At 46.0% G+C, this 14,426-nt stretch overlaps 1 protein-coding gene across 1 annotated transcript; it reads left to right on the forward strand.

Moving 5' to 3' along the window:
* Nucleotides 1-5,427: 5,427 nt before the first annotated feature.
* Nucleotides 5,428-9,454, forward strand: LOC121603328 (uncharacterized protein K02A2.6-like). Its single transcript, XM_041932000.1, has 3 exons — nucleotides 5,428-5,493; nucleotides 8,385-8,516; nucleotides 8,681-9,454. The coding sequence occupies exons 1-3, from the start codon at nucleotides 5,428-5,430 to the stop codon at nucleotides 9,452-9,454; spliced, it is 972 nt and encodes a 323-aa protein (XP_041787934.1).
* The last annotated feature ends 4,972 nt before the right edge of the window (nucleotides 9,455-14,426 follow it).

The raw sequence follows: 14,426 nt of genomic DNA on the forward strand, positions 1-14,426 counted from the left end.
TTTTAGCCGTTCTCTTAGGTAATGGACCGAAAAGCGCTGAAAGCGATTTTGTCCACATCGCCAGAAATTAGTTTTCCCCCAATTTACTACTTTGTTTAAGGTAATATTATGACTCATTATTGTTTCTATATAGGGATATCATTAATATAGCGACGAAGCGGCAAATCGCAGCTGCTGTCATTTATGTCCAATCCCCATACAAAGCTTGCACTACGAGCAACAGCAACGCGCAAGAAAGGGTGAAGGGTCATGACGCCTTGGCTGCATCGTGATCGAGAGGCAAGGGTGCCATACCGCCCTGGATGCAGCATCACTTGCATCAGCTCAGCACCAGCAGCAGCGAGCAGCAGCAACGTGTGAAGTAGGGCGAGGGTCTATGCCACCAAGCATCAGCAGCAGAATGCAGCAGCAAAACAGCAGGAACGTGTGGAGGAAGGGCGAGGGTCCTGTCGCCCAGCATCAACAACAGCAGCAATAGTGTCACAATGTCCAAGGAGGGCGAGGTTACCCTGCTGCACACTGTGAGTGAAAAGAGGGCGAGACCACATGACGTCCCGGTGCAATCTTGTTCTATGGGGGCAAGGCCGCACGGCTACAGCCCGTTTCATAACAGGACAGGGACTTCATATCACCATCTCATCAGAGCTTCAACCCGATGAAGGCACACGCAGCAACACCGCTGCCGCAAGTAATCGTTGCCAACACGAATCAAGTGCGATGGCGATGGCGGGGCGGAAAAGGGTGCCGGTAGCCGTAAGCTAAGAAAAGCGCCCACACCACAGCATTCCAGATTTCATCAGCATCGGCCGGAAGTGTCACCACACCGGTATTCCCTCAGTGGAATATCCCGTGTCGGTTCGACTCCTCCGGATAAATAAAGGGAGAGATGTTGTGGGCAGCCGTGCGTGCCGACCCTTGGACTTGCCGTGGCAGTTGCGCTGCCACCGTCAACGTCTACGGGGACGACAGTGTGTACACGCACACTGTCGCACACCTAAGCGTGCAAGGCTTACACAAATGCGAAGGAAGTGTGGGGCATGTTTCTGTATGAATAAAGTATAAAACACACTGGAAAATCATTTTATAATTTTCCAAATCTAAACAAAACATATGAGAAGGCGAAAAAACATAGCGCGTTGGAATTTGAGGAGGAAAACATATAAGACGTCTAGCAGTTTTTCGTCTGCGTCAGAGCGCGCACTAAAGATGCGTTACCTGTCAAAACCATACAAGTTGCATGAAAAAAGACTTCAACAACTACATTTTCGTAAGTGGTTGCCAACAGAGCAATCCGTATCCATTAGCCGGCAGCTGGAACTAACTATTGACTCCGATGATTCGTAAGATTCCGGATGTCGACTGGCGGCTCCGGATGGTAAATGGTTCTAGCCTTGGAATATTGCACCTTCCTTACGAAGCCGCTTGGCGGAGTTATTTAGAAACGATGCCGATTTTTGTCTTTACCCATTACTAGTTTTTTTACAATAACATGAGATCTTTACATGGTATTACAAGACGCTCGATCCTCCCTCACTCTTGTTGGCCTGATTGGTTTAATCCGATGATAGTTCTACTACAGATGTACCAATCGGGTAAATTAAGGTTCACGCCCGTAATCCGCACTTTTGACAACCAAATTTATGATATGAAATAGTGTTTGTGTAAAGCGTTATTTAGGGACCAATTCTAAGTGATAGAATGTAAGAGGAGTGTTACTTGTTTAGGTAATAAAGATCATTCGAGTCTAGAAAGTCAAAGCGTACGAATGATACAAAAAAAAATCGGTCAAAAGTACAGACATTTGATGAAAAGTTTTAGTATCTTTCAATTTTTTGAATACATGCTTACTTTGTATTTACCTTTTAAAAAAGCTCTGGCAGGAGAATCCGCTATTATTGCCCGTACTTTAATTGTGACTCGACGATTATTCAGCACCATACCAACGTCCATTAACATATTCAGCTCATGAACCAGTGGTTTCATAAACCTTCTCACATCTTTTGGTTTGGTACGTCCCAAAAAAATAGCTGCTGTGATGGGGCAATCTGAGGCATTTCCTTTATGTTGATCATGATCGGCCAAAATTGTATTTTACTGCTGTTGTGCAACGGAAGCCCGTCGAAGAAAATGTTTAAAGATAGTGTTTCTGATATTGTTGCAAATCTAAAACAAAACAAAAACAAAAAAGCAATTAAATAATGGAAAAATTAATAATTAATTAATTCTAAGTGTGTTTCATACAGCCTTACCGTAAACTTTGAATTAGACTTTTCTAATGCCACGGTTCCAGAATGAACCATTTCCCAGATCTTTTATTTTTGGACGCTTTCTATTGATGTTTAGAAGCGTTCTGGCATCTTTTGGGAGAGCAAATTAGTCTTCGTCCTCAAAATCTTAAGCAACATATTTATCGCCGAGTGCTTTAGATTGGTATACAATGCAAATAATGCAAACAATCAGAGACTGACATTGTATCAAAATCAATAGCTCCTTCGTCTATCTCATCTTCTTCTTCGTCACTCTCAGCTTCTCCTTCTACACTCTCAGCTTCACCTTCACCACACTCGGCTTCTCCTTTACCACTCTCGGCTTCCTCCTCGTTTGGACTAAAGATCAGCGGAAATTGTTCGCCATCCCCTGAAAAGATGCTTCACCGCGAAGTTTCGCTGTAATGTCTCTGTTTGGTTGCATCATACCTGCAACAAAAGAACAATTCGTATATTCATGCAATCTGATATGGTTAAAAAAAGGAATACACACACCATCAGTAGTATCTGTATAGTCGAATTCCGCAGCAGCACCACACTCTTCTTCTTTTCTTAAATCTTCCAACTTCCTTTTCGTGTTTGTTCTACAAACCACATCTTTTTCATATTGCGTGCGTAATTTTCATCAGCCATTTGGGTTAATTAATTTTAGTTTATACTTAATTTTGGTACTTCACATCAACCACGCACTGTGCAACAATCACCCACCGTAGCACGCCCAAGATCTGTCAAGCATACGCCATTACCGTAGCAATAGACGATGCGCAATCTCAGATTGCGCATATATTTATCTGTCAAACGGGTCGGTTTGATATATTTATCTGTCAAAAAAAATATATAGTTCGGACATATAATCTTGAAAATTTATGCGCAATCTTGGCGCAATCTAAATGTATGGAAATGACGTTTATAGCTCAGAGTGGCTACGCGAAATGACATATATTTTGATAAAACGAATATATGCGCAATCTGAGATTGCGCATCGTGTATTAATACGTTTACACATGAACAAGGTGGAATATAGAGGAGGTGTCTTCTCTGCGTTTGGCATGTTGCCATTTTGAGATTCAGTTTGACAACAGCCGTCGATATTTGTTTACAGGCAGCAGCTGCATCATAACGTGTAAAATGCCGATTTATGGAGTGTGGATGCAAAATACAAATTTTTAGTGCTAACCAAATGTTTATTAAACGAAAACAATTCATTTATCACATCCAAATACCAGCAACATTCGTCACATTTGATAACTGCCGTCGATCCTGGTTTTGTGCTTTTGTCTAAAGCCTCGATGCCCAATTGTTCTACATGACGATACCTCCTTTCTACCCTCTTTGCACACGAAAAAATGAACGAAAAAGTCTTTTCTTCGTTTCTTCTTTGATTCTTTCTGTATTTGTCAAAATCTTCGATAAATAACAACGACAATGCAATAAAACTTGAAAAGACCGTTAATGAAGATGAAAGTGCCGTGAAACAGTTCAACCGTGAAAAAAAACGATTTTTTCGGAAACTGTTGGGAAAAACTGAGCGCAGCACAGCTACTCAACCCTGTCGCCACGTGACAAGGCTTGACGTACGCGTTCGGCTAAGCTCGGCGCTGCTCGACTAAGTTCGGGAATGAAGGGCTCGGGATCGGCCTCTTCCCCACGGTCAAAAGCCGAAGATTTTATATTGACCTTTCGTTTTTTTCTATCTGTCTCTCGCTCTAATTTGAGTGATTTTCCCTTCGTAAGTATCCACGAGCTCCCTCGTGTGGTTGTTGTTGTTGGAAGTTGAAACCGAACCCCCTTCGTGCGCTGCCAAAATCAGCGAAGAACGAAATCGAGTGACTCAAGCGAAAAAACGAAAAAAATTATGAACGAGTGTGCTGTGAGAATAACACACACGCGCGCACAGGCGACACCCGAAATCTGGTGCGATACCGGCTTTCAGTGGAGCCAGTACACACATGCACACATTTGGCCACACCAGCGCTCTGTTCTAGTGCAGGTAGTTTTCTGCAGTCCACGGTGATAGTACACACAGCCACGCACTTGGCGATACACGCTGTTTGGTGCGGTGCGGTGGACGTTCAGAATTCAGTGGTGCAAATACACACATGCACACACTTGGCGACATACGCTCTGCTGTGCGGTGAGATTTGTGTTCTGTGTCCAGTGGTGCAAATATACACACACACACGCACTTGGCTACACACGCAGTACGGCGCGGTTGGCTTGGCAGAAGCGCATACACACATTAACGCAGTAGGCTTTACGTTCAGTCCATGAGGATGGTGCTTGTGTAGTGTTTCTGCCCTTGGTAGTCGGCGGATAAACCCCGTGAAAAATGGAGATTTGTTTTATTTGAGGTAAGTAAAAGTGATTAAAATTATCAACAAACATCCTCCCTCCTAATTAATAACATTTTCTTCTCCATTTCATGTGTGTTTCACGGCGAACGGAGACAACAAAACCTGTGGCTGTGCCGTAGTGTTGGAGCAGCGAGTACAGTGCAGCGAGAAAAAACCAGGAGCAACAGCGATGAGGAGCAGAAAGTGCTGTGCTGAATTTGTTATTTTTTGCTCAGTGCGACTGTAAAAAGTGTTTTTTTTTTAATTATGTGCGTTAATTTAGGATTAAGTGCAGTGATTATTGAGCAAGTATTGTGTTTTCTTTGTATTCTATGTTGATTCGATATTCAATAAATCGAATTAACTTAGTATAATGGTGTGCACTGGATCGTTTTAGAAAGAAAAGGGGCAAAAGGGGGAGAGGGGTAATTAAACGAAGGTTCGTACCGACCTCCGTTCGGGTTCGCTTCGGCTTCGGGTTACTTCGGAGGCTGAGACGTTTCGCCAACTCAGCTTCAAAGCAGCTTCAATCTCAGCGGATCTCTGAGTGCTGGTGACCGTTGGGTCATCTTTTTATCCGCCGACCCGGACGGACGTAGCGCGTGCTCGTCCCGTTTTATCTTGTACAGTGCGTGTCTTGTAAACGCGTCCATTTTATGTAATATTTAATTTGTAAAATAAATAAGTAATAAGTTGCAAACCATACAAGTGGCGACGAGTAAAAAGGAAAAAGACTTTAGTAGTGAAAAAGTGTAAAGTAATACGTGTGCAAAATTCCGTCAACGCGTAAACGGCGCCGAAAGGACACGAGTCCGGAAGACATCGAGATGGATGAAGAGCAGCGAAGACTTTCGCAGCATTTCGAGGTTCCGGGACCGGTGTTTCTGCAACCGGTAAATGGTCAGCCCCTCCTGCCCAACGCTCCTGCCATGGATCAGCCCACGGGAGTCCAACCATCGACAAGCCAGCAATCGTCATCGTTCAGCCAGCGACAAGCCAGCAAGCGCCATCGTTCCAGCCAGCGACAAGCCAGCAAGCGCCATCGTTCCCGCAAGCCACAAGCCAGCACCCGCCATCGCTGTCGAATTCATGCGCAAACGGTGAGCCCTCAATGATTCAATTAATGCAACTTTTGCAACATCAAATGCAACAGCAACAGCAAATTCAGCAAATGCAGCAACAGTTGATGACAAATTAATGCAGCAGCAGCAGCAGCCGGTATCACAACCGTAACAGCATCACACACACAGCAGCAGTTCCAGCCGGGTCCACCCAACCCGGAGCAGATCCTTGATGCATTGGCCAGTTACATCACCGAGTTCCGCTTCGAGGCCGAAGCCGGAATCACGTTCGAGGCCTGGTACTCACGGTACGAGGATTTATTCATCAATGATGCTGCACGGATTGACGATTCCGCAAAGTGAGGCTGCTCATGCGTAAGCTGGGTGCAATGGAGCACGAAAGGTACGTTAATTTTATATTACCCCGTTATCCTCGTGATTTTTACGCTAGAAGCCACAATCGAGAAGCTGAAATCAATTTTTGGCAAGGCTGAATCGCTATTAAGTAAGCGTTATAAGTGCATGCAGCTCAATAAATCCCGTTCCGAAGATTTTCTGGTGTACGCGTGTCGTGTCAATCGAGCGTGTGTCGATTTCCAGCTAAAAGGGATGAGCGAAGAGCAGCTTAAGTGTCTCGTTTTTGTGTGTGGGTTAAAGGAGAAACGGATAAAGATTTTCGGCTCAAATTGCTCACTCGCATAGAAGAGCGCGCTGATGTAACACTCGAGCAGCTTTCGGCGGAGTGTAACCGTATTGCAAATTTAAAACTCGACAATGCAATGATTGTGGGCGAAAAGGGAGAGCACGTGTATGCAATACAAAATGGCGATCGGCAGAACAAGCCGAATTTTCGCGCAAAGGGATCACGCCCGCGCTGGGGAAATCACGATGGCCGATCAGGAAATGATAAACCGTCCAATCCTTGTTGGCTGTGCGGTGAACTGCATTGGGTAAAAGATTGTCCGCAAGCTACACAAAAGTGTCGAGTATGCAACAAGGCTGGTCATCGGGAAAATCGCTGTCGCAATCGAAAAAGTGTTCGCCGGGGAAGAAATCAATTTTTTTCTACTAATACCGTTAGGGTGTGCAGCGTACAAGCAAACCGCAAATTTGTCAATGTATCCATCAATGGAACGGTCATACTCCTGCAGTTGGATACAGCGTCTGACATAACCGTCATAGACGAACAGCATGGAGGAAATTAGGGCAACCATCATTGGTGAAGCCTTCAGTAAATGCGAAACTGCCTCTAACGAAGAACTGAAGCTTTTGGGGGAATTTTCATCAACAGTTTCAATAAATAATGTCACAAAACCAGCGATCATTCGCGTGGCGCCGGTGAGCTTCTTTATTAGGAGCAGATCTAGTGGATCTTTTCGAGCTTGCATCAGTTCCTATGAATACGTTTTGTGCTACAATTTCAACTCACACGCATATCCCTGAGAATCTGCAGAAAAGTTTTCCGGAAGTTTTTAATGGCACGGGGCTCTGCACGAAAGCGCAAATCAGATTGCAGCTTAAAGAAATAGTCGACCCGTTTTCCGTCCAAAACGGCCAGTTGCATATGCAATGCAGGCAGTAGTCGACGATGAGCTCGAACGGCTAGAAAAAGCTAAATAATAACGCCGGTTGATTACTCCGACTGGGCCGCTCCAATCGTTGTCGTTCGTAAGAGCAATGGTAACGTTCGAATATGTGGTGATTATTCGACCGGGCTAAACGAGCGTTGCAGCCTCATGAGTATCCCCTACCATTGCCAGACGATATTTTTGCGAAATTAGCCCACTGCCAATATTTCAGCAAAATAGATTTGTCGGACGCTTTTTCGCAAGTCGAGATCGAGGAGTGTTACAGACCTCTCTTGACGATAAACACGCATCGGGACTTTACCATTATAACCGTTTGCCTCCCGGCATAAAAATCGCGCCCGCGGCTTTTCAACAAATCATCGACACGATGCTCGCCGGTCTGCACGATACGTCAGGTTACATGGACGACGTAGTCGTTGGGGGCAAAACCGAATAGAGCACGATACAAATTTGGCCAATCTGCTTCAACGCATAGGGAGTTTGGATTCACTATCCGTGCCGAGACATGTGCATTTAGGATGCAGAAAATCGAATACCTCGGCCATATAATCGATCGTAATGGAATCAGACCCAACCCAAAGATAAATGCGATTAATAATTTACCAGCACCAACAACATACAGGAGGTTCGCTCATTTTTGGGTGCTATTAATTATTATGGCAAATTTGTTCCCAGGATGCGGGATTTGAGGTACCCCCTGGGACGAGTTACTAAAGGACGGTAACCAGTTCCTCTGGACGAAGTAGTGCGAGGAGGCCTTCAACAAATTTAAACGTATTTTAACATCTGACCTGCTTTTAACTCACTATGACCCTAGAGCTGAAATCATCGTAGCCGCAGATGCCTCCTCCGTCGGACTGGGTGCAACAATAAGTCACACATTTAAAGACGGGTCAACAAAAGTGGTTCAACACGCGTCCCGTGCATTAACAAAAGCCGAAGCAGCATATAGCCAAATAGACCGCGAGGGATTGGCTATCATTTTTGCGGTGACGCGTTTTTCATAAAATGCTGTACGGTAGACATTTCCGGCTTCAAACCGATCATCGACCCCTGCTACGAATCTTTGGCTCCAAAAAGGGAATCCCTGTCTACACGGCGAATCGGCTCCAAAGATTCGCACTAACATTGCAGCTGTACGATTTCCACATCGAGTACATACCAACGGACCAATTTGGCAACGCAGACGTACTGTCCCGGCTTATTGACAAGCATGCTAAGCCGGACCCAGAATATATGATCGCCAGCATCGAGCTTGAGGAAGCTGTAAGTTCTGTAGCCATAAAATCACTACACACTTTTCCGATTCGTTTGAGAGAAGTTGAAAAAGCTACATGCAACGATGTTTTACTTCGTAACGTATATCGATACGGCACGGACGGTTGGCCAAGGAACGTCACATTCGGCTAGGATCTGGCACGCTTTTACAGCCGGAAGGACGCCTTACAACCGTTGGGAACTGCATTTTGTTCGGGGAGAGGGTAGTCATCCCCGCGGCTTTGCAGATGAGGTGCCTGAAGCAGCTCCATCAGGGACATCCAGGCATACAGCGGATGAAGGCGATAGCGCGCAGTTTCGTCTACTGGCCATCATTGGACGACGACATCACTAGCTGCGTCGCTACTTGTGATGCTTGCCAGGCCGCAGCAAAGTCTCCACGTATGTCTGCACCTGCGCCCTGGCCAAAACCATCAGCTCCCTGGCAGCGAGTGCACATCGACTACGCCGGACCAATCGATGGTGCATACTTCTTGGTCGCAGTTGACGCCTTCACGAAGTGGCCCGAAATCGCGGAAACAGCAAGTATAACCTCACATTCCACAATTATTCTTTTGAGAGGAATATTTGCCAGATTCGGACCACCAGTCACACTGGTCAGCGACAACGGGACTCAGTTTACCAGTGAAGTCTTCAAGGAGTTCTGCGACGCTAACGGCATTGAACACATCACGACTGCACCGTTCCATCCCCAATCGAACGGCCAGGCCGAGCGGTTCGTGGATACCTTCAAGCGGGCCTTGAAGAAAATTCGAGTCGAGAAGGCATCGCTTGAGCGGCTTTGGATCTGTTCCTGCAAACATACCGTTCCACCCCGAATCCAATGTTGGACCAACGCACGCCTGCTGAAGTCATGTTCAACCCGGCGACACGGACGGTTCATCATCTGCTGCGCCCTCACCATCACGGGAGTCTTCAGTGAATAGTGGTTTCCCCAAATGGCGTCCTGGGATTTTGGTTTACGCCAACATATTCGCGGCAATTCATGGAGTTGGATTGCAGGGAGATCATCCGCAGCATCGGCACCGTAATGTACGAAGTCATCACAACGGAGCAACGGAGGCTTAGGCGCCACGTGAATCAGCTCCGTCGTCGTACTACAGTCTCTAGGAAACAAGGAGAGCGGGATGAAGATAACCTGCCGCTACAGATCCTGTTAGAGGATGTGGTTTGCCCGCGGAACAAAGCTCCACTCCCGTGTCCGAGCCATCAGCGCCTGTGTCCCCATCGCAGCTGGATGTCTCAGCATCATCTCCGGCAGCCCCTGTGTTTCGGGAAGCAGCACATCCATCCTTGGGTTCGAGGACGTCAACCACCAGCAGGCACGACTACCACGACGTTCTTCTAGGAGTAGAAGACTGCCTCGTAGGTTCAGCGCGTACCGGCTGAATTAAAAGGGGGAGGTGTTGGGAAAAACTGAGCGCAGCACCGCTACTCAACCCTGTCGCCACGTGACAAGGGCTTGACGTACGCGTTCGGCTAAGCTCGGCGCTGCTCGACTAAGTTCGGGAATGAAGGGCTCGGATCGGCCTCTTCATCTTTTATCCGCCGACCCGGACGGACGTAGCGCGTGCTCGTCCCGTTTTATCTTGTACAGTGCGTGTCTTGTAAACGCGTCTATTTTATGTAATATTTAATTTGTAAAATAAATAAGTAATAAGTTGCAAACCATAAAAGAAACATTTCGATTTTTTCGGTTGTTGTCGGTTTTCATCTATCTGCATGATATAAAATAGCAAGTATCAAAACCAATTTCTTTTAAGACTGTGGAGTCTGATAATAGAATAAAACAAAATTATAAGACTTTTTTCCGACCTTGCGGTCGTAATGTGGCTATTCGGGTAGTTCCGCAAAGTACCGTCTATCTTTTAATCAGCCACAAAGTACGATATCGGAACGATTTTTCGTTAAACAGCCCTAAATCAGCTATAAAGTACGAGCTGGCTATTTGGGTATCGGATTACAGCGGGCCGATTTGTATGGGATTTGACAGTTGGCGTTAACAGATTCATCCCAGGCTGCAAATGACAGCCAAAAGACATCTTTCGGTAAAACTTTTCGTCTTCCCGTCGGACTGCCGATAGTCCGACTTTTTAACGATAGGGTTAGACCGATTTTGTCAGATATGGCCAGATGTCATTCAAGTGGTGTATATTTTTTATTGACGGTGTTATGCAATGTCCAAAAATTACTGAGTGGCCTACCACAGTGCAAAAAAAATTGGCGGACTCTTTTTTCGCTCCCTCTTTCCACCGATCTTTTTTCCCTCACCCTCTTCCTTCTTTCTCCTAGGTTGTCCCGGTTGTTCCTCTCGAGCTCATTTTGTTTACTTCGCTTTTCGCCTTCGCACAGTTCGGCCATTCTTGGTTCGGTTCGGTTGTGTTTTCTTCTTTTTCCCACTCCTCTTCATCTCATCATCCCGCTACACACACGCTCTTTTGTTTGTAAGGCCAGTGTTGGTTATTTAGAAAACTTTTTCTGTGTTTGTGCTTGTGTGATGAGGCAATTCAATTGTTTAGACTCCTGCATGGAACAAGCGTGAGGGAACCTGTTCCTGCGTGTACAGCCGGAGCCACGGTGTCCCGATTATCTGTTTCAGTTCACAACGCTTTATAAACGTGATACTTCCAACATGGACAGGTGTTTTTACTGTGCAATGAAAGATGTGACTTTTTTCACACCTTCATCTTTTTTTTTTTTTTATGTTTAACCTTAGCGCCAAACGACTCAAGCTACTTGTTCGATTAAAAATGGAGAATACAAATTGCTCTCGTTAAACAATATAGTAAGTTTTGTAGAATATACAAAATCCCATCTGTATAATATGGCCACCTTGGCAGAGATCATACCTTTAGTTTAAGTACCGTATGAAATATTACCGTCTCGCCCTAACAACCTTGACGTCAAATGTCATATGAACTGTCAAAATAAAAATAAAAAAAAGCTAATCTACATTGAAGATTCAGATAGAAAACACGTTTGTTGTGGACAGACCGCTGCCTCATCCTGAGGGCTCACTGTTGACAGCAGGGCTGTCATCCTGTGACGTCCTCATGAGGATCGCGGCGCGAGCAGGACCAGTCGTCCTCTCCCCGCATTGTGTTGTGTATATTATTTATTACCTGTGTTTATCGTACCCATACCAAAATAGGAATAAAACACATATTCTGTTTGTGCCGTACACCACCGTCTACTATGTTTTCATATGTGTGATCACAACAGTGGCAACGAGGATGTTCCGCCTTGGGCCGACGAAACACGGCATCACCACCACCCGCTGCAGCGTCATCGGACACACTGGTGCAGTATTGTCGTGCGCGGTATCACGGCCGCCCTTGCTGCACCAGCATCATCGTCGAGCCTAGTGAGCAGGCACAGTGCTGAGGCATATCGGCTGCCCCCTGTGTATCTTCATGGCCGGCGCTTTAGCTGCACAGGTGCATCTCAACGGCGACACCCCTGTCGCCCCTGTGCAGCAACATCGTATGTGTCCCGGGTCACAGTCGTCGTGCGCGGCATCACGGTCGCCCCCTGTGTACCCTCATCATCATCATAGTCACCATCACCATCATCCTGCGCGCCCTGCACAGCAGTTCACCGACAGCGACATCACGGTCGCCCCTGTGCAGCGGTACCGGCTGAGCGGTCCAAGCGCGCGCGGCACCACGGCCGCCCCCTTCTCAGCCGCACATCGACGCCCCAACGGCAGCAGCATCTGAGAGTTGCCTCAGCAGCATCATCGGCGTCCGGTGCAACTACGAACGACAGCGCAGCGTCATCAGCTGCAGTGGCACCAACAACAACACCAACAACAACAACACCGAAAACAACACCACAGCGCGGTGCAACGGAACGAGCGAGCGCAGCATATCGGCTGCCCCCTGTTGCAGCCCCGCAACGCTCATCCCTTTGAGCGTATGGCATGGAGGCCGGTTTGCACTCTCCCCCGTTACATAGCGTCCCATAAGCCGTACGCTTGCCACGCCGGATTTAATTACATTCAAACCGCTGCATCGGCTTAAGCCGTGCCGGCCTAATTAAAACGGGGAATGTTGTGGACAGACCGCTGCCTCATCCTGAGGGCTCACTGTTGACAGCAGGGCTGTCATCCTGTGACGTCCTCAGTGAGGATCGCGGCGCGAGCAGGACCAGTCGTCCTCTCCCCGCATTGTGTTGTGTATATTATTTATTACCTGTGTTTATCGTACCCATACCAAGATAGGAATAAAACACATATTCTGTTTGTACCGTACACCACCGTCTACTATGTTTCATATGTGCGGTCACAACACACGTGTTTTTAAGACTTATGTGATTTACATCTCAGAAGTGGGATCCAACCGTGAAAAATTGATCAGAATGGAAACAAAATATACATGTTTGCACCCTACCCTTGAAAATGCTGGAATTTCGATACGTCCCCGCTGCCACCATTCGCGAAATTCGCCAGCTATACACCAGCGTTGTTGGTGGTGCTTCTGTCCCGGCAGAGATTGAGGTTAAGAGTACGATGGCCGATACACGTGGAAAACATGCTGGAACATCATGCTCCTGCTCTTTCGGAGGTTGATGTTAAACGTGCACTTGCCGAAATGGTGGAGACAATGCAACAAATATTGAAATCGACCAAGACTCACCAGAACGAATCACTTTTGTAACTCCCGAAGATGAAGTGGCTTCCCTACGAAGCGACTTGAAATTCTCGAGCTCCGAGAAAAAATCAAGCGTTAGAAACACGCAGTAGTGAGCCTGTTACACAATCACCAATGATAATTAAGTTCAAAGAATTCATCGATAAATTTAGTGGTGACAATTCAGACCGAATTGAGCAATGGCTACGTGAATTGGAAAGAGCGTTTCTTCCGTACAAAATGAATGAAACCACTAAATTCTACATGCTCGTCGGTTGCTGACGGGTACTGCAGCATTGTTTCGTAAAAACATCCATGTGGAAACATACGCTGAACTTAAACAGGAGCTTCTTAAAACCTTCGCTAAAACTCCGTCAATTGAACACGTGTACTGGCAATTGAGAACACGTCGGCTTTCCCGCAATGAGTCAGTAGCAAGATATGTTTTTAGAAATGAAGCAAATAGCCGGAGATGAAATCGTCGAGGAAGAATTGATCAATATATAATTGATGGCATTGTGATCCCATAAACCCGCTGCTATAACTTTATTCAGCCAATCCGTCGAAGAACTTCAACAAATGCTGAAAAAATACGAAATGATACGCCCTCAACAGAACTCAGTACAACGAGTGAACATCGCTTCATCTCGTCGACGTCCCCCCGTAATGTTTCTGTGGCCAAGAACAAGAACGCCATAGAAGAAATCCGTTGCTACAATTGCTCCAAATCGGTCACTACCAAAGTTCCTGCCCTTCACCTCGTCGACCTGCAGGATCCTTTTTTTTGTGCCAGCAAATAGGTCACAGTTATCACAACTGCCCTAATCGGGTGAAGAACACTTTCTGCTGCTATCACTGCACAGGACAGGAAATTGTAAATTCAGAACAACAGGTAAGTGTTGCATTTGATATTGATAATGAGCATCAGAGTAGTGTTTCACAAGTGTGTTCTCTTTTTGACACCGGCAGCCCGGAGCTTTTATTAGCAAATCGATAGTACCATTGATGTTTCTTGATCGAGCATGTAATTCTGGATATAGAGGACTAGGAAATACACGTTTAACATCCCTTGGCCAAGTAAAATGCCGTCTAAGGTTTCGAAACCAACAGTAATACATACCCTCATTATTTTACCAGAAGAAGAAATTGCATGGCCAATAATTGCAGGTAAGATTTATTGAAAAAATTAAATGTGTATTTGTGTAAATTACCATATAATATTCCGCCAAGGCATTAATGAAAATAAACAGAAAAACAGAAATCATAC

The sequence above is a fragment of the Anopheles merus genome, unplaced genomic scaffold (genome assembly GCF_017562075.2).
Source record: "Anopheles merus strain MAF unplaced genomic scaffold, AmerM5.1 LNR4001074, whole genome shotgun sequence".
NCBI lineage: Eukaryota > Metazoa > Arthropoda > Insecta > Diptera > Culicidae > Anopheles > Anopheles merus.